The 25,986-nt window shown below is 44.8% G+C and overlaps 1 protein-coding gene across 1 annotated transcript; it reads right to left on the bottom strand.

Moving 5' to 3' along the window:
- Nucleotides 1-1,556: 1,556 nt before the first annotated feature.
- On the bottom strand, nucleotides 1,557-22,580 carry LOC149338782 (uncharacterized). Its single transcript, XM_089550353.1, has 5 exons — nucleotides 22,524-22,580; nucleotides 21,500-21,545; nucleotides 17,199-17,380; nucleotides 12,949-13,183; nucleotides 1,557-1,871 (listed from the first exon to the last, which is right to left on the bottom strand). The coding sequence occupies exons 1-5, from the start codon at nucleotides 22,569-22,571 to the stop codon at nucleotides 1,618-1,620; spliced, it is 765 nt and encodes a 254-aa protein (XP_089406479.1). The 5' UTR covers nucleotides 22,572-22,580; the 3' UTR covers nucleotides 1,557-1,617.
- Between the last annotated feature and the right edge of the window lie 3,406 nt (nucleotides 22,581-25,986).

Below are 25,986 nucleotides of genomic sequence, written 5' to 3'. Positions count from 1 at the left end.
AGAAAATAGGGCATACATTTAAAGCCCAATTTAACAAAGTGATGTGCAAATTATTTTGTTATCTGAGAAAATTCGTAAAATTGAGAAAGGCATTTTTCTGTGGTTCAGAATCTAAAATTGTAACGTAGGCACAACCAGAATCTATACGGCCACGGCGTCATGTTTACCGCTAACAAACGCCTGCGCGTCCGCGAGGGCGGCCATCGATTGCGCTAAAATAAAAAAAAACAAGAACATATATCTCGGCGCTCTGTAGAGAACTGCGAATTTATTTCGGAATGAAGAAACCAGTGATCGACGCCTGCGTGGGCTTCACCAGGAGTGAGTTGACGCATTTCTTCTAACCCACAAGCTTTTTTATTGCGTCTGCGATTCCCATCTGGGCCCCAGCAAGCAGCCTCAAAAGGTCGACGGCGTCCATCATTTGAGTTGGAGTGCACATGAGAGCTCCAGCGTTTTGAGCATTGCCCATATGAACCGACTGCTTTTGTGCACTGCTAACAAGCTGCCTGATACATTCGTTATCTAAGGCCTGAGTTGTGTACTCGGCGTCGGCATCGACAGCCGCATTACGCTCCTAAGACAACTTAAGCAGCCCTAGAATTTTCGCTCACAAGCTACCAACAAGCTTCTAGACAGTGTGGGCAGCGTAAGTAGAAATGCCCTCTTTTTTTACCCATTTCCTCCCCGATAAACTTCGTTATATAGGGTTTGGGGCCATAATGGTTTCGTTAGGAAAATCGCGAGAACATTGAACCCTACGCGTACCTGCTGGGGAATGATAATTTGTTCGTTAGATCGGGAACATCCTAAAATCGCGCTTCCTTGGGTCGAGTTTTACCTGCACGAATAAAAATATTCCGTCTTCCTCTGGTCATCGAGTGATCAGCTTACAATTTTCCTTATTCCGCAAGCCTCCTCGGTGGTTCAGTGCTTCGGACGCTAGGCCGCTTATCCAAAAGACCTCGGTTCGATCCCGGCCACGGCGGTCGAATTTCGATGAAGGCGAAATGCTGGCGATTCGTGTACTGACCGACGTCGGTTCACGTTATTGAATCTAATGTGGTCGAAGTTGCAGGGCCATCTACTGCAGCGTCCGTCATACCCTCAGTTACTTTGGGACATTGAACACCAGAAGACCATAATGCACAGCTAAATACCCAATGTGCTCGGTTTGGCTTGGCCATAAGTTCAGCCAGATTAAGAGTTTGCGTACTCGAAAACTGGTACCAATGAATAAATTGGTCAAGGAATAATGTGGTGCACAGGACAGGGAAACCCTTGTCAATACATTTCCAGGCATTGATATTCAGAGGTGCCGTAGGTGCTAATCCGTACGGCTTAAAAGCACACTCCATGGCATGGTTAGTTTCGGCGAGGACGATACATCTCATCCGAAAGCCGAATACCAGTTATGAAAAGCCGCAGAGGGTTGCGCAACTCATGCACTTCTTACAGTTGCAGGCTTGTACACATAGCTTTCCACTCTTAATGGGGTGGCCTGTGGATCCTAGAACGGACCGATTTGGAAAACATACAAGACGGCAACAAAAATGCAATATTTGTCGCAAGATTTATTCACGAAGTGTTTAATACGTGGTATTTGTTTTTAGAATTTCAGCGTCGCTTGCGAAATCTCTTAAGGGCTTCATCTGAGAACATAGACGCTTTCAGTGGGAACATACGGTTACTCACTGCCCTTAAGTAAGTTGTATTTAGTACGCGGATGATTTCTGCGTGCACTTTGGATCGTGCTACGTTTTCAAACTCGCGAATTAGGCCGTGTGTATTCATCCAAGGCTCCACCGGCGTTTTGATTGGCTTCAGTCTTGTAGACACGTTCTTGAAGTCCCAGCGGTAGATGTGGGTACCTGCGCAGGTTCATCCGCAATGACGGAGATCAAATGACAGCTTGTGAGTCTGCCTTTTAGTTAATAGTGGATGTAAAAATGAAATATATCGCAGGAGAGGCGTAGCACACTCTGGTGAAGCTCACAGATAATGCTAGACTCACTCGCGTCTTCAGTGGCGTCTTTCATGAGCCACTTTTCTTGAACGATGAACAGGGTAGTGTGTTTGCTTCCCCGCTTTGGGTGTGAAATCTTTACAAGCACCGCACTTGTGCGAATGAAGAGAAGGCGGAGCCAGCACACAGCTGCAAAAAAGGCAAGACTCTTCGCTTCTGCTGGGGCACTAGATAAATTTCTACTGGTGACTCTAATCTCTACCGGACGCAGCCGCCGCTCGTTGGCGTGGCTCCAATAAATACGATCCGGCCTCTCCGGCCGGATCGTACTTATTCTCAGGCCTATTTAGAGTACTCACCGCCCGATCTCCTTCGGCACGTGGCCGTCATTGGTTACAATGGTAACTGCAGCTTATTTGGTGGTGCCGCGTCTCCCTGTTTCTTTTGTTCCCACTCAGTAGCATGTTCAATGTTTTTCATTCTATTCAAACTGCCCTCTCACTCACCACCTTTCAGCAACACTTGCCGCGACGGTTCAAAGTTGCCGAAGACGAGGGTTTAATTATCGTAAGGGGCGCCCGTGTTTCAGCGGAGGCATAATATAGAAAACTCCGGTGTTCTCTATGATGACGGCGCAAGTCCTATACCTTCTTGTAATGGTCTGCCATTGTTGCACTTTCGGCCACACTTAGATGCACGAGGGAGACAGCGCATCACAAGCATACGTGTGTTATTTCCCTCATGCGCTGAAGTGTTGTCGAAAACGCAAGAATGAAAGACCAGGATCACAACCAACTAGACGCATTTGAGACCCCCCTGCGTCTTCTTTTTTTTCTCCATATTTAAAGCCAGTTTTCTCGGCACCTACTGCGCGTAGCTTGTTGCGCTTTGTTTTATTTTACTCCTATTTTTCTTATGCTTTAACCATCATCACCGTCATCGTCATCAGAGTGAGTACAAACACTGCAGGAAAAAGCCTCTCCCTCATCGACAATTTACCATGTCCAGTGCCAGCTGCACCAACCTCACACCGGCAAACCTTTTAATCTCATGCTTCGCCTAACTCTCTCTCTCTGCTACGCTACGCTCTGCTACGCTTGCCTTCTCCTAGAATTTAGTGTGTTACCCTTAACGACAAAGAGTTTCTTGTCTTCAGGCTGCATGCCCTGCCCATGCTCACTTCTTAATTTTGATTACTGTGTCATAAACCACCGTTCGTTCCCCGACCCACTTTGCCCTCTTCCTGCTTCTTAACGTCGCACCTATTAATTTGTTTCCTATAGCTTCCTGCGTTGTCCTTAAGTTTAACACTTTTCGTTAGCCTCCACTTTTCTGTTCCATAGGTGAGTAGTACCAGTAAGATAGAGCTGTTGCACACTTTCTTTAGAGGTAATAGTAAATTTCTATTCACAACTTGTGAGAACCTACCAAATGCATTAATCCCCATTCCTCTTCTTCTATTTATTTCACTCTCGTGATCCATATCTGCGGTACTATCTGCCAGAGGTAGAGTATTCTATTACCACTTCCAGCATCTCGCTACTAACTTTACATCGCGGTGTTCTTCCGAAAGCGTTGAACATTAATTTTGCTTTCTGGACATAAATTTTTAGAGCCAAAGTTCTGCTCTCCCTATCTAAGTTATCAATCATGCTTTGGGATTGATCTCCCGATTTAATAAGCAATCCCATAAGCGAATCGCGGGTTACTAACGCCTTCTTCCTTAACTCTTAACCCCAACTGTTCCCATTCCAGCCATCTAAATCATCATCATCATCATCAGCCTGACTACGCCCACTACAGGAAAAATGCCTCTCCCACGTCTCTTCAAATAACCCTGATCTTCGCCAGTTTCGGCCACCGTATTCCCGCAAATTTCTTTATCTCATCCGCCCACCTAACTTTCTGCCGCCCCCTGCTACGCTTTCCTTCTCTTGGAATCCACTCCGTTACCCTTAAGGGCCAGTGGTTATCTTACCTTCGGATTACATGCCCTGCCCAAGCCCAGTTGTTCCTCTTGATTTCGACCAGGATGTCATTAACTCGCGTTTGTTCTCTCACCCACTCCGCCCGCTTCCGATTTTAACGTTACACCTGTCATTTTTCTTTGCATAGCTGTCTGAATACCTCCTGTAAACAGGCCGTGAATAGCATTGGAGTGATTCTGTCTGCCTGCCTGACACCCCTCCTTATCAGAATTTTATTGCTGTGTTTCTTGGAAGACTATAGTTGCTGTGGAGCTATCAGATACATTTTGCAGTATTTTTACATAAAACACATCTATACCCTGACTCCGTAATCCCTGCATGGCTGCAGACGTTTCCTGTATTCATACAGGAGTTTGTGACCAAGTTCTAGGCCAGAGTGGCCAAATTTTGTTCTGGTGAGGGAACATCTTGTCGGTTCTGATAATCGAAATCGAGACGCTCTACTGGCCTGGTTATGCGATTCCATCGGGAAGCTAATTTTTTTAGATCCGATGGAGAATGCGCAGCACCAGGTTTCAAACCCCGGTCCTCTTCCAAGCAAAGAAGATACTCTAGGTCCTTTAGCTTCTACCTTTGCTCAGGTTAACATTTTTCTTAGGTCGAAATGTCAACAGTTTGAGAATTTTTTCTTCTAAATTGAAATTTATTTCGACATTTTAAACAAAACAAATCTCACCCTAACGAAAACCTACGACATAGATCTATTATAGGGACGGCAATATTCTTCTTTTGAAACATCAATCTAAAACAACAGGTTAGCCTTGTAAACCATCGCGACAGTGTTAAGGCTCTGAATCCGCGGAGGCCCGCCGCCGCCGGCCAGGTGCGAGAAAATGCAAATTGGTTGCAAAATACTGACGTTACGCGTTGAGTGGCGGATTTGAAAAGCAGCTAAAGCATCCCCACTTGTGAACATGCGGTACCAACACTACGCTAATGTAATTATGATGCGTAAGAATATAAACAAAATAATTTCAGTGGCAAGATAAGTAGGACGAGAAAGGAATTTAACTAGAGCTCCTTGTATGCGTTTCTGACATGCCGCCCCTAGGCAACGAGGCACGTTCGTTGGACTTGGTTAAACGAGGACCTTGTGTAACTTGTCTGACATTCTTGTCTGAAAAAACAACATGCAAAGAGGACCCTAAGCCACTGATAGGAGATATTAACGTTATCACATCATACCATTAAGGCGGAGCTGAAGTGTCCCCTTTTTATTTTCTCTGTAATAAGCGGTAAAATGTAACACAGATGTCATTTCAGTGTATTTAAGTACGATGTGAAAACAAACGTGCTCTTAGTAATTGCCAAATGAAGCATGCATTGAGAAAATAAATCTCAATTTGTTCTTATTTTCGACAACAATTTGGAATTAAAATACGCCAAGTAATCTAAAATATTCTGGTGGCGCACAATACAGAAAATTTGAAAATCAATAAATTGGTTTTTGACCGAAAAAGATTTGGCTCAGTAATTGTCCCACATCTTGGTGGACACCGCAGTCCCACCGTAAGGGAAGGGAGGAAGGCGGGAGTGAAAGACGAAAGAGAGAAAGTGGTGCCGTAGTAGAGGTCTCCGGAATAGTTTCGACCACCTGGGGATCTTTAACGTGCACTGACATCGCACAGCACACGGGTGCCTTTTGCGCTTCATCTTTAATACAACAGATCTTTTTTCGCGGCTTTCAATCCCTCCTTTATTCATTCCCACACAAAGTGGTCGTTTTCATTTTAACTGCATTCGCAAACAGAAGCGAAGCTGAGCGAGCAGTCAAGGATAATGAACTCGATGGTACCTAACGCTAAGCACTGGTGGCTGCCATTTCTCACAAGCAGCAGGAGTTGCTGCTGTAGTGACCGTATAGTCAAGTGCACAGTGCAACAGAGCAGCTGTGTTTTCTGCCCCCTTTGGTTCGACTGCCTCTGGGTTCTCAAGTTCTTTCTGCTCAGTGGCGTTCGGATGGACGTCTCGAAACATTTCTAACAGAGTCGCTGTTCGGCTAAAGATTCTCATCCCTGCACAGCTTCAGATTTTCTGTGGTTTCCGGACAATGCTTGCCTTAATTTGCTGCGGATGGAACCTAAAACCATCTGAGGCTTACAAAAATGTGTGAGCTTTGCACTCTAGGCGTGTACCACTATCGCGGACGCTGACGTGACACGCGTGACAGCTCGGTAAGCTCTAAACTTTAGAGGAACGAACAAAAAAAGGCTCTGCAATAGCATCCTCCGGGGAACATAGCTTTGACATTGTTTAATCGGGTACTCGACGTACTCCTGAGCCACCCCCCCCCTCCTCCCTTGTTGTGTTTACAGCAAAGGGCACTCTGTACGAAATACATTGCCCACAGCCGGCGTCACTTGGTTATGATGGAATGAGATCTGCGAAAGATAACTGAGATCTGCGAACTCACTGTTCATTGCCGCTCTTCAGATGCTCGAAAGGTATGTGGTAGTTTACACATCTTGTACCAGCTGCTCGCCAATCAACGTTCCTTATATTTGATCTGATGCTGATTTTTTATGCCAACCCACGTGATGGTAACAGATAGCTAAAAATATTGCAACGCTCTCGACCGCGAAAGTGCAAGCTTGATATGCATCACGCAAATGGCGTACATCGCGGTCACTACAGTCATTTCGAAGGCTGCTATGGTGCGCTTCTGCTCGATGCGCGCAATTCCAAATTTCATTTGAAATTTGAAAAAAAAAACGTAGCTAATATACGATATAGAATCATCAGCTGACAGCGATGCAGCTGAAGCGTGGGTAAATGTATTGACAGAAACAATTTGATCTCATATTTCTATTTTATACCTTAAAACATTAATCTACTTATTGAGTATTATAAACATTTGAGCCGCATATTTTGCTTGAAAATTTCAATGTATTCCTTATCAAAAACATCTTTGTCAATTCTTAGCACACTCTTACAGATGCAGCAGTGCGGTGGTTATGCAGCTAGCTGAAGGCCTTGGCCGATCTTTTTATATTATGGTGCGGACCTTTCCATTACGTCATATTGTTGCTGTGCGGATCGCCTTTATCAGCGCCAGCTTCATGTGATTCATGACTTGTTGGGCTCATCGAAAACCTGTTGCTTCTTGTTTTGAGCCGTAATAGCCAGTGTTACAGTCGTACGATTTGGAACTGCTGCCCAGGGAACGGTTTCATTAGTTCGAGACAAATACCGCACAATACGCGAAAAAAAAAACTCGCTACATTACAAAGAGTCAAAATGAGAACTCCGGCGCTGGCGTCTGCTGGCTACTCCATTGGCATTTTATAGCCTGCTTGTTGCGGGTATGTTTATGCCATTTCGAGTTGGTCATTGGGTGCATGTATCCAACAGAAGGGCGACATAGAATGCCTGCGTTGGAAGCATCGGATCTTTGTTTTGGATAAACGCTCGGTGGTTTGTACGAAATGACGTGTTCCACAGTAAATGCTGTTCATTTACTTTTGCTTACAATGGGAGTTATTGTTCATGCGCTCGCTTACTCTGCCAGGTGAAATACTGATGAGATTAATTTCTATTTCAGACGATGCCGCTAATTATATCTTCAATGGCATCCCTTATTCTACAGTTTCCCCATACGTTTCTTGTAATCGTTCGTCAATGCACTCTCTTTTTTAACCGCGTTACAAATACATTTAGATCCCTCACATAAAGAAAGCTCTTGTGCTTTAGGCGGTCGGTCTCACGCAGGACTGTGTACTGTTTTTTTCGCTGCTTGTTATCTCCATATGAATTTCTCCGCTTTGTTAAGCGCCAATTAAAAGAGCTTTCCTAGATATTACGTGATAGCGTAAGGAGCTCTGCCAGCTGAAAGCCCGGCATCTTCCGTCATTTTGCGTCCGTTGGAAAAATCTCAAAAATTTGAAATGAAGCTAACCAATTGTGGGATGATCCAAGATAAGTGAAAATTAGCGAGGAGGTTCCTATGATGAAGGTATTTCAGAATATAGATGGAATTCATTAAAAGAAGACAGCCAGTATTGAGGATCGAGCCCAGGCACTCTGCGTTGCGGTCGGACACGGAACGCATAGGCCCTAAGGGTCTTTTTTTTTTCTTTAATAACATAGGTCTCAGAGGCCAGTTGGATCAGGTGTGTTAGAGGGTCACTTAGGGAACGCGTTGTGGTGTGTCTGACTCAGTGACGTGTTTTCGGAATGTTTACGGATGTTACAGTAATTAAAAATTTAACCAAATATGCACATGCTAATTAGGCGGGTTGCGCGGGATGAAAAGGCGGTGTCATGATGCTTCACTGTGCTGAATCAAATGAAGCTTATATGTGAGAGCAAAAATGTGAAGGAAAAAAAAAGAGGAGAAATCGGCATCGCGTCTATTCTTGAGGCGCAATGCCTTTAGCCTTTACCCTTACTCCACCCGCAGGGATTCATCGGTATTGCTGCCTGCAAATAAAAGCGAATTCAATTCAAGCTTAAGCGTCCTCCTAACATCTCTTGCTCTACTGTGCTCTTGTCGCTTGTGTGTACACACGCAGCACTGTAGTTAATTTATTGCTGCTCGCGTAATTTCGGCGGTTTTCACTACGTCACGAGGCAACGTGTTTTGTGACGATAAGTGTACTGCAAACTAAGAATCAACGCTGTTTCAGGAAAGGTCCTGTGTCAGAGATAATCAGCAAGAAAGTTAAAAAAGTGTGTGTAAATAATTTGCACACACGGTTGTATTCCATACAGGTACATCACGTCATCGGCATTGCTTCTGTGGCTGTGTGACTCCGGGATTCGTGGCTCTCTCACGACTGTTCCTTCGGTTGCTGACCACAACTCGCCGCTTTCTGTCCCTCATGGCTACGATAGCTCTTGGTTTTCGGTGTTTTGTGCGCGTTTGAGTGCTGGTTATGCTAACCGTGTGAGTTGTCAGGTGGTGGTGAATGACGTATCACAGTGGATGTCGCTGTTTGAGCCACAGCGAACTAGAGCATCAACCACATGCCTAGTGGGTTACTAAATGCACAAGAAACAAACTACCATTAGGCCTACCACCGTCTGTGCTTCAAGGGTGGGCCTAAGCATCGGGCGGTCATCACCGGCTGCACGCAATGATCCTGCTCATTAAGCAGTGTACGCAAAGGATCTCTTCCCATAATTATGAACTTCAGCGCGACTGCCGTCAGCCAATGGTGAGTTTACTCCAATAGCGCGCCTTCGGGAAACGGGCTACAATAAGTCCACTTCTTTCGCCTAGCCTCCTTAAAAACAAATTTCGCAGATGTTCCCGCCCCTCAGTTAACGAACCATTGCGCTCGAGTAGGTAGTACAGATCCCAGACATCTTACAAAGCAAAGCTGACAGCAAATGACCCACCTCTGTGCAGAATAAGTGCCCGAACATTCTAGTGCTTGAGCTAAGATCATTTTTTTCCAGCGTGCTGGGAACGTCTAAATTGGTTTATGATCGAATGAAATGGTGCAGTGTCTGTCTCACATATCGCGGTCAACACCTGAACCACGCCGTAAGGGAAGAGAGGAAGGTGGCAGTGAAAGAAGAAAGATGCCGTAGTGGAGGTCTCCGGGATAATCTCAACCACCTTTAAAGTGCACTGACTTCGCAAAGCACACGCGCGCCGTTTCCGTTCCGCTTCCATCGAAACGCAGCGGCCGCGGTCGGGTTCGAACCCTTGTACTCCGGGTTCGAACACCTGGATACTGCGGCTTCGAACCTGACCGCGGCGGCCGCATTTCACTGGAGGCGGCACGCAAATGACGCCCGTCTGCTGTGCAATGTCAGTGCACGTTAAATATCCCCAGGTGGTCAAAATTTTTTCGGAGACCTCCTCTACGGCACCTCTTTCTCTCTTTTTTTATTCACTCCTACCTTCCTTCCTTCCCTTACGGCGGGGTTGCAGGCGTCGACCGTGTTATGTGAGACAGATACTGCGATACTTCCTTTCATGGGAAAAAAATTACCTTAAGCGCTAGTATGTTCGGGCTCTTATTGTGCCCACAAGTTGGTAATCTGCTGCCAGCTTTGCTTTGTAATACGACTGTGTGCGGTACTACCTACTCGGTCGCAGTCGTTCGTGAACTTAGAATCTGTGAGACGTTTCATTATAATTTGTAACCGCGTGTGTATTTTAAATTTGCCCCTCCATTCTGTACTACACTCCTCCACTCATACCTGTCTAGAGCTCTCGGAGAGAGTATTGGAGAGTGCGCGTGCCATTTTACTGCTGGACATAGGTTTATGGTTTATGGATGTTTAACGTCCCAAAGCGACTCAGGAAACCGGACATCATAGTGCAGGCACATTCCAATGAAATGTGATTAACTACGCGTATCTTTAACAGTATCGTCAGGCTCTCCAGGCAGCGGGCGGGGATAGTCATAAATGCACAACAGAGCACGGCGTTCGACCCCTCTAGACAGGTGTGTGCACGAAGGTACACCTTCATTGTTGCTCTCACTCGGTTTTATTTAGTAGCAAGGAAAATACTCGTTAAGTCTCCCAACGCCAGTCGCCCACAACTCTAAAAAAAGCTTCATCTCTGTAGCGTGATAAGAGACTTCTTACAACGGCATAACATGGCGCCGTAGCGAGGCCTGTTAGCCATACTTGACCTATGTAAGAGCGTCTTATCGTTTCCACTGCGGCTGATTATGACGACGGCGGCGATAACAGTGGTTGCGAAGACTTGCGTGCAATGGTGGCATATGTGGTCAGTTTTGTGTTGTGCAGCTTTTGAACGCAGTACATCTTTGATTCGGTCAGAATGTTTCGTTCAACCATCCTCGTCGGCTGCAACGAGGAACGTAACCAGCGAACTATCACAGCAACGATACCTGTAGCGGCACCTGGCTACAGTGGAGGCTACGGTGATAGAGACTTCGCTACTACAGTAGGTCTGACATGACGTCACCTGTACTAATGCTGTCAAATCTTGTTCTTGCATTTCTACGTCACTGCCGACAATGAGGATTTAGCAAACCTTTCTGACTGAATAGATAACCACGGCACCCAGAAGCAGTGTTAACGAGAGTGGTCCCTGTAACTTTAGTAGGGACGAACTGCACGCTGATTGTACGCGGTGGCACCGGCGACGCGCACTTCTACAACTCGCTGGCTGTGCCGGCTCTCGTTCGGATCGTCTGGCAGGTCGTGCCTTGACTTTCTTCCTGGAAGCAAGCTGGTCCGCTCTAAACCTGTTGGGGCGAGCGCCCCTTTTTTAAGGAGTCTTCCCGACCCTGAGGACTAGGAGGAAAAACCAGATTTCGTCCAAAGCACGTACAGATGGTTTCGCTCTCAGTTCCCGGAATAAGAACAATCTGGGAAGGAGAGAGGGTTTCAATAAGTCGGTCACCCCCTCTCGCGCCATCTAGCCTGTGCAGTCGGTACTAGTTCCTGCCAGCGCTGCCTGTGGCGGCAACTCTTGAGCACCAGTGTAACTCCTTTGTTTATTTCTATAACAGTCATATAAAATGTAATTCACCGCCAAACTCCACATGCGTGTAGAGTTTCAGCCCGAACAAGCAAGCGATTTAGCTGAAATAATTTTTTTTTTCCGTGTGCTGCGAACGTCTGTCACACTTGTTTTGAGGAGGCCAGCCCAAGAAAAGCGTACCTATACCGAAAAGTCACTGATATTGCCACTTGCCAAACTTGCCATAGGGTCAACGTATCAAGAAACGGCGGTCCCATGTGGCCGCAATTCGGGTGTTTACGGATTGGCGCACAACTCGCAGTGAATAAACTAGGTTGAAGCTGCGTTCTCGGAGGCCAGTGATAAACGCACAAGCGCCTGGAACTAAAACAAGAGAAACAGCTGTATCAAAAATCCACGTATTTTACAGGCGAAGAAATAAATTAAAAGCTAAAAGAAGCTAAAAAAAAGCTTTTCAGCAAAGAATGGCGTTATATGGCGAAAGCTTTCATCACTCGTTCTCATATGCGCACCATCAGTAAAACCCAGAAACTGGCTTAATGGACTTCCCACTTTTTGAATTGAAGTTTCTCCACTGGCATAATATAACTGCTCTTATTGCAATCAGTATTCTGAAATCGCAGTAATAGAGCTTTTAAGACGAAAACAGCTCCCTTTTTGCGAGCGGACCACTTGTTGAAGGCAATCACACTGAAGTACAAAAGGGTTCGCGTGTTCACTAGGCAGAGTTCCTTTGGCAGCACAGTGCTGAATGGGCAGGATAGTTGCGTGCAGCTGATGAGGTCGGCCCGACGCCAGGCACACATTTTAAGCACAGGCGATGATAATGGTAGCTAATATTTTGTGGAATTAGTGAACTAATGGGATGTGATTGGTGTGTTTGTTCGGTGTATATATATGTATATATATAACCTTCTTGATTTAACCCCATGCGGACGCCATGCACGCTGGTCGTTAGTTCGAGGCTGCTAGTGAGCACCTCGTAATAAAACGTCCCGTTCCCTGGCCAGCGTCTGGTTACTCGGCGTTTGGTTACAACAAGCGGCACGCTGCGGTGAGCAACCGAATTAAAAGAGCAGACAGAGGCACAGTTCCCGTATTTAAGGAGCCGCAAAACCGATCGTAATCATATGATGTACCTGCACAGAGTTCAACTGTGTGTGCAAAAAAAAATTCTGCACTATATATTTTTTACCTTCTAACTTCTGTATAAATCTATTCTTGTAGGGAAAACAAACATGAAACATTTTTCTACATTTTTAAAAGTATGAAGATAACGTAATCGATAAATGCTCATGCTGGCCTATACGTCGTATTCACGTTTTTACGAACGGAAAAAGGGTAGGATTTCAAACAGGCATTATTAAATCTAGACTCAATATTGGGTCGAAATATTTAGGAATTGGCATGTCAAGTATTTTTTAGAGCAATAAAAACTGCAACCTAGCAGCTCCATTTTCTTTGACTACCCCTTTAACAGGTACCGCTGCGAATTATTAAAAAGGTTGTCGGAAAGTTCAGATGCGAAGAAGGATGAAGTAGACCTGACAACTGCGCTGCATACCGCAGCCTTTACGTACATGTTTCCGGGCCACAGTTTTTGAAGCGGCTCTCGAAGGTCATGTCGATGTAGCCGGTGTCGACGAGCACCTCGGCGGGCAGCTTCTTGGACAGGTCGTCAGCGATGACCTCGACGCTGTATTTGGCGACCAACCCGCGAAGTGAAAGGCGGCAGGCCAGTGTGAAGTGAGGAGTAGTCTTGTAGGCTGCCCATTTCCGGCGGTCATCAAAGGAGCAGTCTCCTTGTCGTCGCACCTGCGTGAAGGGGGCCTATTTTATGTACACCGAACCTCCCCTGGATGACGCGGTTGTTGGGTGTTCGCACACAAGGGATTACCTCAGGGAAAGCGTGCTGATTTTGTAACTGAGGTACATACATTCCGGAACGCACTTCATTCCTGCGGGAAATGCCGTCACGGGGCGCTGCAGAACAGGGCATATGCGCCAAGAGTCAGAGAAGGACGGCGGAGCTTATTCGTCTTACCAAGGGATGAAACCTAACGAGTCTCGTCTGCAGAAGCCTCGTCTCGGTGACTCATTTCTGAGGGCGCTCGGCTCCTGGGCCGCAATACCAAGGTTCAATCCCAGCTGTGGTGGCCGCGTTTGGATGGAGGCAGAATGCAGAAATGCGCCCATGTGCTGCGCGACATCTGTGCACATGAACTACGTACGTTCGAAATGAATCCGTACCGCTTGACCACGGCATCACTCTCACTCTTTCTTCACACACTCTCCTTTCATTCCTTCCATCACGGCGGGTTTTTCATTTCTTTGTTCTTTAAAGGAGCGAAGGTAATACATAAGTTGAGGTGGGGAGGGGGAGAATGGGTATGCGTACAGGTTAAGGTAGTTGGAAAACATTAGGAGGAAATGAAACAAAGAAACCCGAATAAAATTCGACCTTAAAACAAAGACAAAAAGAAGCAATGCACATGCAGGCACACAAGATACAGAACAATATGCAGCTGATAAATAAACGTCGCATTATGGTTTCGGCAGCGTGGAAGGCATCCAATGAGCGGCGCTGAAAACGGGTCAGTGATTTTATGAAAACAAAGTAACCAGTTTTTCGCTAAGTACTTTTCACTTGGCGGACAGAGCACGTGAATATATTATCTGGCAGGCTGCTTGAAAGTGTGGTAGCGTCAGGTAAAAATGAGCTGTTCATGGCGGAGGTGCGTGCCTTAAAGCGTGTGAGGGGATGATGGTGGCTTAGGTGAGGAATGTTTTTAAATGTACTTTACGTAATGAATGCCTTATGAGCGATTGAAGAAAGAGTGAAAAAGGCATATTCGTGGAATTGCGCGGCTGGGTTTCAGTTTTGGAGGGCCGAGGGATCGTTTTAGTAAAGTGACGCTGCTATCCCTTGAGTAGTTCGATGTGATAAGTGTGCACGATTTTGAATTTTTCCAGATTGCTTCTAGGCGTCTAGGAAGAAATGAGAAACTTATAGCGCCCTTTTCTTTATTAAAAAAAATTTAGTATTTTCAATGCACAAATACGTGTAACAGATTTTTATTGCCTTTCTATCTGATCATTATCTTTAGAAGGCCTATGAAAGACTCCTTGAGAAGGTTGTAGCTTTTTATAGTTTTAGAGAGCACAGAGTGTCTAATTCTGAAATACGTTCACTGTTGCCTTCGAGTACTCGTTCACATTCCATGCTGATTCTCTTCGTGTGTGATTGTTTTTGTGGTTGTGAACACGTCGCGTGCTCAAAATGTCTATAAATCGAGATTTCCAAACGCTAGGCTCTTCGTCGCTTGCAACCGCCATACCAACTTGATTTGAGATAATAACACCATACAGCCAGAGCAATGGATTTATTTTTAGTTCACAATATTTTCAGGGAACGTAATTAGGAGCTTTAATTTGAGATCTTTAATACGTGCGCCACTTAGGGACAAGGTGGCACTGGTGAACCCTCTCAAGTTTAGGTCGCACATTAACTTGAATACCACTGAAAGCAAAAGATCTGACAGCCGTCGCCGAAGCTCGGCTCGTAGAGCACCGGACGCGGAATTCGGAAGTCGTGGGTTCGATAACCACCGACGATCCGCGGTTGTTTTTTCTCCCTTTATATTCAATTATCTTTAAACGATTAAATATTTACTGATAATCGTAATTTAATTGGTCAACAGCACACAAAAAAATCTAATGTCTCCTTGTTTTCTGTGGCTGTGAGCTCAGTTTGTAGGAAACTGGAAGCGTAATTCGCGGGTTCAGTCCCACCGGCAGCGTGTGCTTTGTTCTTTCTTCCGTGTTTCGCATAAATAAGCAATGCGCGATAAGATGTTCACTACCTAATTCATTGATCAAAAACACCAATGAAAATATCTACTGTGTTGCTTCTTGGTTTTTGCGACTGTTATATATATAACACTACCGTGGGGTGTCTTTAACTGTTCTAAGAGCTATAGTGAATCCGCCAGGAAGCGATGATTGTTATAAATACGCGAGAGTTCACCATTCCTGCGCTCTGGAGTCATTTGTAGATGACTGAATAAAATAAAATAAGAAAATAGAGCTCAAATTTTTGTACAGTGTTTATTGGTTGCTTTCACTAGCGTACAGAACTCGTACTTCAGAGTTGAAAATTTTTAAATACCAAGTTGGAATCTTTTGGGGCTCAAAAATATAACAAATTTCCAACATTGGCATGTGTTTAATAAACCATCTTCGGAGATTTTTTGTAAGTCTTTCCTGAAAAGCTCTCGCCAGAAAATTCTACGAAACAGAAATGTTTCAACAAAATAAATGACTCATGCTGTCTATATATCGTTGAGTTGCAACAAGTACATATTGTCCTTAAAAGAGGACTGTCACAAATTGGGATGAGAGCTGATTGTATAAATTTTTATAAAACTGAGAATACCTAAAAATTCTCAGAAAATAATTTAGAAACAGGTTTAGTATTTTAATCGCTCTTTACTACGTTCAACTTTAATAAGTCCCTTGTTTTGCTCACTACATTTATTTCTCGCTATTCCCCAGAAAAACAAATATTCTGTCGTTCGTAAAATGACCAATTTATATTGCTGTTGCGGTTATTTATTTAGTATGTTTGTGTAACTAGATTATTTATACGAATTTTAACCACCGCTAACTCGCCGTACAGAATATTGTTTATACGTTTCAAAAAGAATAAAGCGAACCGTCGAATCATTCATGTCGCCGTTCTCCCCGTGCATGGTTTTGTAAAATGCTGTAAACAAACCCAAAACAGGTTCCACTCTGGACCAGTGGTCTATCTAAGCTGCGTAAGAAGCATTTCCTACATGGAATTTTATACCTTTTGCATGCGGCGCACCTTGTTACCAGGAACTTGCGTTTTGCTCTCTTTTATCCAGTAATTAATTTCGCTAAGCTCACTGCGTGAGCTTCTGAATGATAATGTTTTCACGTATCAGAAATTCTAGAAAATTGCATCTTTTCAAGAGGAAGTACTTTTTAAACACAGTTATTGCATATCGCAAGACTGCACAGTAAGAATCAATATATACGCTGGTCCCTTATCAGAACTTGAGTAGTTGTCTTATATCTATTGTCAAAAAGGGTCCCATTGTTTTTTTTGGGGGGAATATGAACTTCTCATATCGAACGCGGGACAAGCTATAAAAGCAGGATTTTGCAACCTGTCGGAAGAATGGGCCATTGTCTTTATTGCTTTCATAGCAGTATCTTACAATATAGGACTTTCCTCATAATTATTTTTAAAAACGTGCCCCATTGGTTTTTTATAGCAATCTGAACTACTCGATGCAAGACAAAGTTGAAAAGCAAGGTCTTGCTACGCATCGCAAAGTTCGACAATCCCCATCAATATGTTCATGATAGTATCTTACAATATTCCATACTTGCCTAAAAATCCAAAGCAATGTTCAAGAAAGCCGGACTTGAGCGTTCCTTTGGGTGCGCACAGGAAGCCACTGTCTGCTTCTATGCGTTCGTTTCCAGGCGACAGCAGGAATTACAGCATTTCTTAACTAGCCCCTTATCGCAAGAACTCCTCGACTCTGTCCATATGCGCCTCTTCATCTGCCTTTGCATTTCACGGAACGCTGCAGTCGTTTGAAAAATGCGGGTATTCTATCATGTGGCCAGCGACACTGGCCATGTGGCGATGCCCTGTACATGCTACAAAGTATTTGTAAAGTGTTTACCAAAATTGCGGCAAGTGTCCTGCCGCACCTCTCTTTGGCGCACCAGATCGCATCGCTAGGTAAATGATACATTTGAAAAGCACTCTACGCTTCAGGCGTATACGCACCCTTCGGCGCGTATTTCCCAGGGTGCCGTTCTCCATGTGAAACTCGACGTATCCTTTGAAAGCCCAGGCCTGGTTGTCCACGTCGAACGAGATGTCCCGAAGCTGAATCACGTCCGCGCCGGCGCCAGCCAATACCGTGTCGACTATGAAGTTGGTGCGTGCTACGCTGGCAGAAGCAGCAGCTTTGGTGAGAGAGGCGTGGTGGGGCAGAAGATAGGAGGTAAGGTTTATTGTGATCACAAAAACTAAGTTACTTAAAAAAGTTCAAAGGAGAAGCTTCTTGGTTGAGAGCGTTACGCTACGCGCGAATTCTATTGCAGGTAGTGAAAAGTGTCATTCCATCATTTTCGGCGCACAACAGCGCGTAGGGAACGACGGGGCAGTGTAAAGTGACCGTACAAGCGCTTGTTAAGTCTTCGCTTCGCTCTCACCCGTCGTTACTTTTCAGCTGCTTTTGTTCAATATTAGCATCCAACTCACCGCAACATCCTTTCTAGTATATTGCATTGGTTCTGTTCACCGCTGCAGACTATTAAACTGCACTCAAGGTCCATATACCATTATTTCTACATTCCGCCTTTGTAACAATCTGGGTTCCGTAACCGCATGCCACTATGCTAGTTGGCGAGCTCCCCGCAAATGCGTTTTCCGCACCACTCATCAAAGATATCGGACAAAGGAGAGCACCGACGCAGTTGACACTAGGCATGATCTGTAGCTTTACATTTTAAAAGCTTCTGCAATGTAAGATACAGAGCTTTCTTCGCGCATTCGCAAGCACGCCAATCCGATCAAAGATGTAACAACTGAAAATAGGCTGCTGCAAATAAAATGACGAAACTACCAGGGGTTGAGGACAAAATAAAACATTCGGAAGCCCAACCAGAGGTGCTCGTGAAAAGAAATCTTCGCAAGCGTTTCACACAAACCGTGTGAATCCAAAAGCAATACCTCTTTCTCCGTTTAGGCAACTCACGGCTTGCTAATACGATCAGTTCTTTCGTTGTTAATAAAGAAGGCTTCCAGTATCTTCCTCTAGTTCGTGGTACTGGTTCTACCTCCGAATTCCACGTGTTGAACTGCTGTAATTCAGTTTTATTACAACTTGTGTTAATTGCCTAACTGGGTAGCTGGCCTGACAATGCAAGTGTATCGACTGTTCTGTGCTGCTCGAGTCAGTATGGCCATTGAAATTTAGAGAATATTTGTACAAATATAGGGCAGCGTCGCATCGGACAGGCAGCTTCGGTTCGGGATTCTTTGAACCTGTGGCAGTTTTGCCAGCTTATTTGGTGCAAAAAAGATGGCCATGCTTAGCTTGGTTAAGCCAAGAATACGTTGCATATTGCGCGGTCTTTTTGCGCGAGGTATTGCATGGCGGCACTCGATTTTCTCAGCAGTTTTTCCTCCGTGACGTATGGATGGATGGATAGGAGCGCCCCCTTTGAAACGGGGCGGTGGCAACCGCCACCATGGTCAGCCGTTCTTTTATTTTCTTTTTTTTTATTTTTTTCCTTTTTTTCCTCTTTTTTTGTCTTCTTTTTCTTTTCTTTTTACTGTGTTTGCAATTCTCACCAAGAATCGCCATCATCTTTACCTACGGTTTTTCCTCCGGCTGTCGTGACGTCACGTCACGTGGTTTGGTGGCTGCCCGGCCGCGCCCAAGGGCTGAACTGAGTGATTTCAATATGCTACGCATAAAAAGCCCACGGCGTCACAACCACCTTTCATGCAAATAGCTAGTTCTCCGGCGTCCTTGCGTTGTAAGGCCTGCCTTGACCTCTCTGAGGGTTCTGTTTATAACGGACGCCTAAGTTTTATTCAGGTAGCCTGTTTTTGCAGCCTTGTCTCTTGTTCTTGCCAAGTTTGCTCGATCGTTTGCGGTCACATTTCCGAGGTGCGCTGCGGTTGAAGCTGAAAAATATTGCTCCTTTTACCAAATCTTAATCCCCCAACTATAGGCGAAATATACTTTTTAGAGGAGGTGTTGTACTGCCAGTATCTGAAACGCTCACGTGCAATTCTAGAATATCTAGCGGGACATGAACTAACCTCTCGGTGCCTCGTACACACAGCCACACAGCGCGGGTTCGATCCCGGCCGCAGCGGCTGAATTTCGATCGAGGCGAAATTCTAGAGGCCCATGTGCTGTGCGATGTCAGTGCGCGTTAAAGAACACCAGGTGGTCGAAATTTCCGCAGCCTTTCACTACGGCGTTCCTCATAGCCTGAGTCGCTTTGGGACGTTAAACCCCAATAAAACCAAACCAAACTAATTCCTCGGAAAGTATGAGCAAGTGAATCATGGTATATTCGGATTAAAGTTAATGAGCGCCGCAGAAAATACATTCCGGTTGCTTCCGTGACAGACAACAGAACAAATTCCCTTTTTAAGCCGAATGAGATGAATGGTACACATCCACAGCATTCTATAAAAAGGACGTGAAGTGCATGAACGCGACGTTTGTTGTGGTGTAATGGTTTAGTACATGATGCGCAAACTTCTATGCGGCTTGGAGCCTGTCATGGAAACGCCACCGTTAAGTGCAAAAAGCAAAGGAACAGCGGGGGAAAACAAGTGCGAATGCAATTTCAAAGAAAGTTGATTTTACTAAATCAAGTGTACTCAACAATCAACTCATACACAAAACTTTGATGCCGTAGGGAATCCAAACAACCCATCATGGCGCATTCGACAAGCACACTATACCCTTAGACAAAGGGACTTTTGAACTCTCCATGTAGTTTTCAAGCCTGATAAGTCGCGAGCTGCAGTCAAGAGTTTTCATATTGTGCTAATTAAAGCCAAGGGATCTAATGATAACGTAGACATCAAAACGCGCAGGATGCAGGTACTGTGACCACGGGCCCAACATGCATGCGCTAGCTCAGGTGAATTCAATATTTATCTCCACTCAGTCCATCAAGTTTGCTCAGCACATCTTATCATCATTGCCGCCGCGGTGGTTCAGTGGTTACGGCGCTCGGCTGGTGACCCAAAAGGCGCGGGTTCGATCCCGGCCGCGGCGGCTGAATTGCGATCAAGGCGAAATTCTAGAGGCCCGTGTTCTTTGCGATGTCACTGCACGTTAAAGAACCCCAGGTGGTCGAAATTTCCGGAGCCCTTCACTACGGCGTCCCTCATAGCCTGACTTGCTTTGGGACGTTAAACCCCAATAAACCAAACCAAACCATCTTATCATCATCAGCAACAGCCTGATAACGCCCACTAAAGAACAGAGGCATATTCCGCACGTTTCCAAATAATCCTGTCCTGGCCAGAGGCGACCACTTTAACTTTGCAAACTTGTTGATCTCTTCCGCCCACCTAACTCTCGCACGCCCCTGCTATGCTTTCCATCTCTTGGAATCCAAACTGTGACCGTCAACGGCCATAAGTAATCTTGCATTCGCGATACTTGCCCTGCCTAAACCGATCTATTCCTCTTCACTTAGGCTAAGATGTCATAAACCAGTTCCCTGGCCCCCAATGCCGCTCTTCCTGTAGCTTAGCCGCCGCGGTGACTCAGTGGTTATGCCGCTGGGTTGCTGACCCGAAAGACGAGAGTTCAGTTCCGGCCATGGCGGTCGAATTTACATGAAGAAGAAATTCTAGCCACCCATGTACGGCGAAGTATCTTTACATGCTAAAATCCTCAGGTCTTTGAAATTTCCGGAGGCCTTCACTACGGAGTCAGTCATATCCTAAGTCGCTCTGTAACGTTAAACTACCATAAATCATAAACCTTCCTGTAGCTTAACGTTAACCCCACCTTTTTCCAATTGCATAGCTCGCTGCGTTGCACTCAGTTTAAGTTATACACTTGTCTTTAGCATCCACATTTCTGCCCTAAGTAGACATATTCAGCGACCTACTTTATCGCCTCGCTACTTATTCTAAACTGCCAACCTCTTCCGACCCTGCTGGACATTACTTTAATGTTCTGAACAATAGTTTTCAGCACCACCGTTCTCTTTTTCCCTTTATTGTGCTTCTGTTCTGTGTTGTTGTTCTGTTTTGCCTTTATTGCCTTTACTGTGCATTTATTATGATTTCCAATTCATGCCTCTGAATATCGCCGTGAACCGTCCTTGAATAACATTGCCGAGATGGCATCTCCCTGCCTAACACCTTTCCAATATTGTAATTTTTTGTCGCTCATTTATGGAGGACTATGGGGCCTTTGCAACCGCTGTAGGTATTCTCCTAGTTTTTCTACATAAGGGACACCTACGCCCTCATTCCGCAATGCCTTCATTAGTGCTGAGATTTCGATTAAAGGGAAAGAGCCCAGAGCTTACCTGCAAGCAAAAGCATGGCTGCAGCCCAAGCGTACATAGTCGTTCTCTGCAATCAACGAGAGGAATGTTCAATGCAGTGCATGTAATGAAAGCTACGAATCCTAACTGCATCATACATGGAAGGTTAAATCAAGCATACACAACCTCAGAACCCTCATGCATTCACAAAGAGGTCTTGTGAGTGCTGTGTATGCTTGATTTCACTCTTTTTCTCTTCTTCACGCTCATCTGAAGCAGCATACCAGCTTAACTAGGTACAGCTGTCCCGTAATCATTAAATTTTCCCGCTCTCTCTGAATTATACATGGCACATGCTTAATTAGCGGTGATTTATTTCCTTCCTGAACGAGCCAAGCCTTTCCCGGCAGATTACTCTTTTAACTCTCCATTAGACATCAATGATAGATACAAGGTTTTCAATTCGTGATCTGTAACTGGAAACGTAGCGCCAGTGTTACACGGTTCAGTAGAAAAAGAACACTATGATATGCCTCAACACAACAAATGTCTAACCTACAAGTTTCTTAGAAGGTGCCGAAATGAGCTCGCAGTAGTCACAAGGTGTTGATTTTGAATATCTACATCTTTGAGTGTTTAACTATGTACACAAATAGAAAAACAGAAGGGGCAGCAAAGACCCAAAGCTCATCAAATCAATTCATACCTGCTGTACCTGTACATCATACAGCTGATGCTCTCGAGGTTATAATTAATAAATTGTGCTAAAATCATAACTGGATCCCGCTTAGCAACCAACACTTGACTTGTGTGACTTACACCCGCAACGTATAACTCAGTATATTTAGGGACAAATTCATGCTTTCGAAAGCAACAAACAAGCTAGTCGCGAGAAGGGAGAGTTGGGGCACGTTAAGGTAGGGCAAAAGTTTACGAAATTCTGCAGCAACTTCTGCCGCCTCATATGCACAGCAGTTGCCTTAGTACCCGTCAGCTCATAATTAAAATACTGATGATCCTTCTCAGCTCATCTCTACCGTAGTCAACGTGAGCTATGACTTCTTACCTTGTGCTGAAGGTCGGATGCACGATAATTCACTGGACAGCTGCGCATGAGGGAGCAGTCTCTTATAGGGACAGTCATGTTGTGGTGCATGTACCAGGGCGAAAGGCTGCAGTCATATCTAATCGGCTTTCGCCAGCTACTCCAGCTTTCGCTGCTGGGGCTACGTGCTGCACCGTGAAATACCTCTCGTAATCCCACATTATCTCATTGTCTCAGACATCGTTCTGCATATTAGCTCCCGTATCAAAACGATACCGATGTATGGCGCGAGAACCACGATATGACTCAAGGCATGAAAATACGCCGGCGGCTTACTGTTATCTCCGCCACTCGAGGGTGGAGGCGATAAAGACGAGTGCGCAAGCATAAAAGAAAGCTTTGTCTGTGCTCTGTATGAGCTGAACCTATTGCGCTACACGGCGAGGGATTTACCTGTGGGACTTCCTCTTTGATTCATTCGCAGGAAAGTATTGTTATGCATGCGGTTTATTTCCTTCTTGCCAGAAACGCATGGGGTTATCTTGTTCCCTATATTCTGCGAACCTGGGTCGCTTTCCACGCGGCTGCAGTGGGAGTTTCCAACACTTCATAACAATAGCTACTTCGGCGCCGTTCTTGAAATTTATGCCGTCGACAGCGGTGGCGATAGAAGCGTAGTCGTTGGCGTCATCCACGCGAGCCGCAACCCTGTACCCCTACATCGCGAAACAATACAGTATGCTAAGCCATTCCTCTAAACCAAAGTGTCAACCAGCAGGGTAGCAATACTGCTTATGAGCCTTTAAAAAAAAACTCACCCGCATTCTAAAATTACACCCCTAAACCTGAAAACCGCAGCCGTTATCTCCTTGCGGCTCCCAGCTGCCCCACCACTGTTACGCCGAACTCCCTCACGTGCGTTTTGAGATTTATGAATCGAAGAACGATTCTACATGTCGGTGAGTGGCACATAGCCTCAAGGATGATGAGAATTAGTTGATTTTAAACGTTATGTCAGTGCGTACACATATTTGAGATATAAAGGAGGAGGTTCAAAACGAAAGGGCTGCACAGGGGACCTCCTGTTACGAACTTGCAAAAAATGATTATACACAAACAGCAGCGGATAACCCTGGGACTGCTTACCTAGTGTAATTAGCAAAACACGCTACAATTCCAGCCGATGCAACTATAAACGAAACAATTTGGGTAGCTGTATAAAAATATACCCAAGAGAAAAACAATTTATGTCAGGGCTCCGTATGCACTCTCAATGAAGAAAAAGATATCGTGATTGAAGAAAAGTGCGAAAACTAAGCTTTAAGCATGAATGTTAGATTATTGCTTTTTACTAAATGGCAGTGAATTCCACAAAAATGATGGAGACAAATTTACTGTAAACTTACCGTAGTTCATTCTAGTCCTCGGTAGCAGAAAAATGTTTTGGCATGAGAACCGAGTGAAACTTCATAGAGGACACTGGTTATTACTAATTATCGGGAAGGTAAGTGATCCTTTCGTGACCTCAAAGATGAGAATTCCAAGGGGATAATGAAGCATGGTTGACACTCCTTGGATGTCATGAGCTGGCAGTAAGGGTGTAGGACTACAGAAACAGTTATTGAACGTAATAATGCATATGCCTTGCTTCTGTATTCTCTAGCGGTGATATCTGTGTTCTGTAGGTATTTAGAAGAAATGCAATACTTAATGTGATTATGAATTAAAGTGTGGTACATTGAAAGGAGAGTGTGCAAATTAATGTAATTTTGTGCCTTAATCAGTACCCTTCTGCAATATGCGGTTTTTCATGCGACGCAGTTTATGTGTATGTGGAATTTTAAGTGGCAGTCAAGTTTTACTCCAAGAAACAACGCATGATCAGTAGCAGTGAGAATATGAGAGTCAAGGGAAATACGCGGTGATTCAAGAATATTCTTATGAGGAGATCAAAAGATAAAGCTAGGTTAAAAGGCTTCAATGTTCAGTATGTTGTTTCGACACCAGGTTGATAATTTTGCAGCATCAGCTTTCCATTTATGTCTGAAAGAATCTATGCACTATTCTATTATCATCGTCATATAATATAGATTTAGAAGAGGTAAAGCATTACGGCAGATCATTAATGCAAATTACGAGGAGAAGCGGTCCAAGCATGGAAGCCTGAGGAACGCCACCGTGAGCAGTCTTCGCTGCAAAGTACCAGAAATGAAAACTGTTTGTCTCGGACAGCGTTCTGCTTCTAAGCTTTCGTGTCGAAACGATACCGATGTATTGCAAGAGGATCACGAAACCCACTCAGGGCTTGAAAATCAGCCGGCGACTTATTGACATCTCTGCCATTCCCGGGCGGAGGCGATAAAGACGAGTACGCAAGCATGAAAGAAAGCTTTGTCCATGCTCTATCTGAGTTGCTCCTATCGTGCTACAAAAGAGGGATTTACTTGTGGGACTTCTTCGATTCTTTTCCGGGAGGGTATCACTACTTGCGGTTTATTTCTTTCTTGCAGGAAACACGTGGGGTTATCTTAATCTATATATGCGTCCGAAAGGTGGACGTGAAGTACAAGTGATGATGTATTCCGAATGCAAGGATCGCTTTCCATGCGGCTTCTGCAGAAGTTTCAAATGTCTTATACCAATAGCTACTACAGCAACGCTTTGCAAAATTATGGCAGCGTAGACGTGGCAGTGATGGCAGTGTGATCGTCGGCGTCATCCGCGCACGCCGTCAACTCTGCTCCCTGACACGTCTCTACAATACAACATACTAAGCCACTCCTCTGAACTTCAATGTCAACCAGGATAGCAACACTACTTATGAGCTTTGGAATACCAAAATTCACGCCCAATCTAAACGTTAAAACCTAATGCTGACTTCGCAATGGTTAACTGCTTGAGGCACTCTGCTGCTGTTATCCCGACGTGCCTCACGTGAGATGTATAACTTATGAATGGATGCATGGCTCTGCGTGACCGTGCGTGACACGTGGCCGCAGACATGGTCAGAATAAATTTATTTTAAGCAATCAGTCAGTGCACGCAAATTTTTGATAAGTACGGGAACAGGTCCGAAAGTCAACGGCTACAGGAGACCTCCTCTTACAATCTTGCAAATAATGATTATATACAAACAGCAGCGGATAAGACTGAAACTGCATGATTACAAAAAGTAATCATACAACACGCTAACATGCGAGATGTTCCAGCTATAAACGACGCATATTTGGGTAAGTGTATGCAAATACATAAATAGAGGAAAACAATTCAAGTCAGCACTCCGGACGCTCTATGAACGAAAAAAGTTGTTTATTATGATTGAAGAAAAGTGCGAAAACTGCGCTTGAAAGCGGAAATGTTAGAAGATTACTGTACACTAAATGGTAATGAAATCCACAGAAGTGAGGCAGAAAAATTTACTCTAAATTTACCGTGATTAGTGTTTGGCTTCGGTAGTAGGCAATTCTTTCGGCATGAGAAGCGC

Source organism: Amblyomma mixtum, chromosome 6 (assembly GCF_055824585.1).
Source record: "Amblyomma mixtum isolate Tamu chromosome 6, ASM5582458v1, whole genome shotgun sequence".
NCBI lineage: Eukaryota > Metazoa > Arthropoda > Arachnida > Ixodida > Ixodidae > Amblyomma > Amblyomma mixtum.
The sequence above is the reverse complement of the archived record's forward strand: the minus strand, read 5'-3'. Positions and strand labels throughout refer to the sequence as shown.

Coding starts and splice junctions, on each gene's coding strand:
- LOC149338782 (XM_089550353.1), bottom strand. CDS start 22,571: ATGCGCAGCTGTCCAGTGAATTATCGTGCATCCGACCTTCAGCACAAG. Junction 17,381..21,499: donor AGCCATGCTTTTGCTTGCAG/GTAAGCTCTGGG, acceptor CTCTCACCAAAG/CTGCTGCTTCTGCCAGCGTA. Junction 1,872..12,948: donor AAACTGTGGCCCGGAAACAT/GTACGTAAAGGC, acceptor GAACCTGCGCAG/GTACCCACATCTACCGCTGG.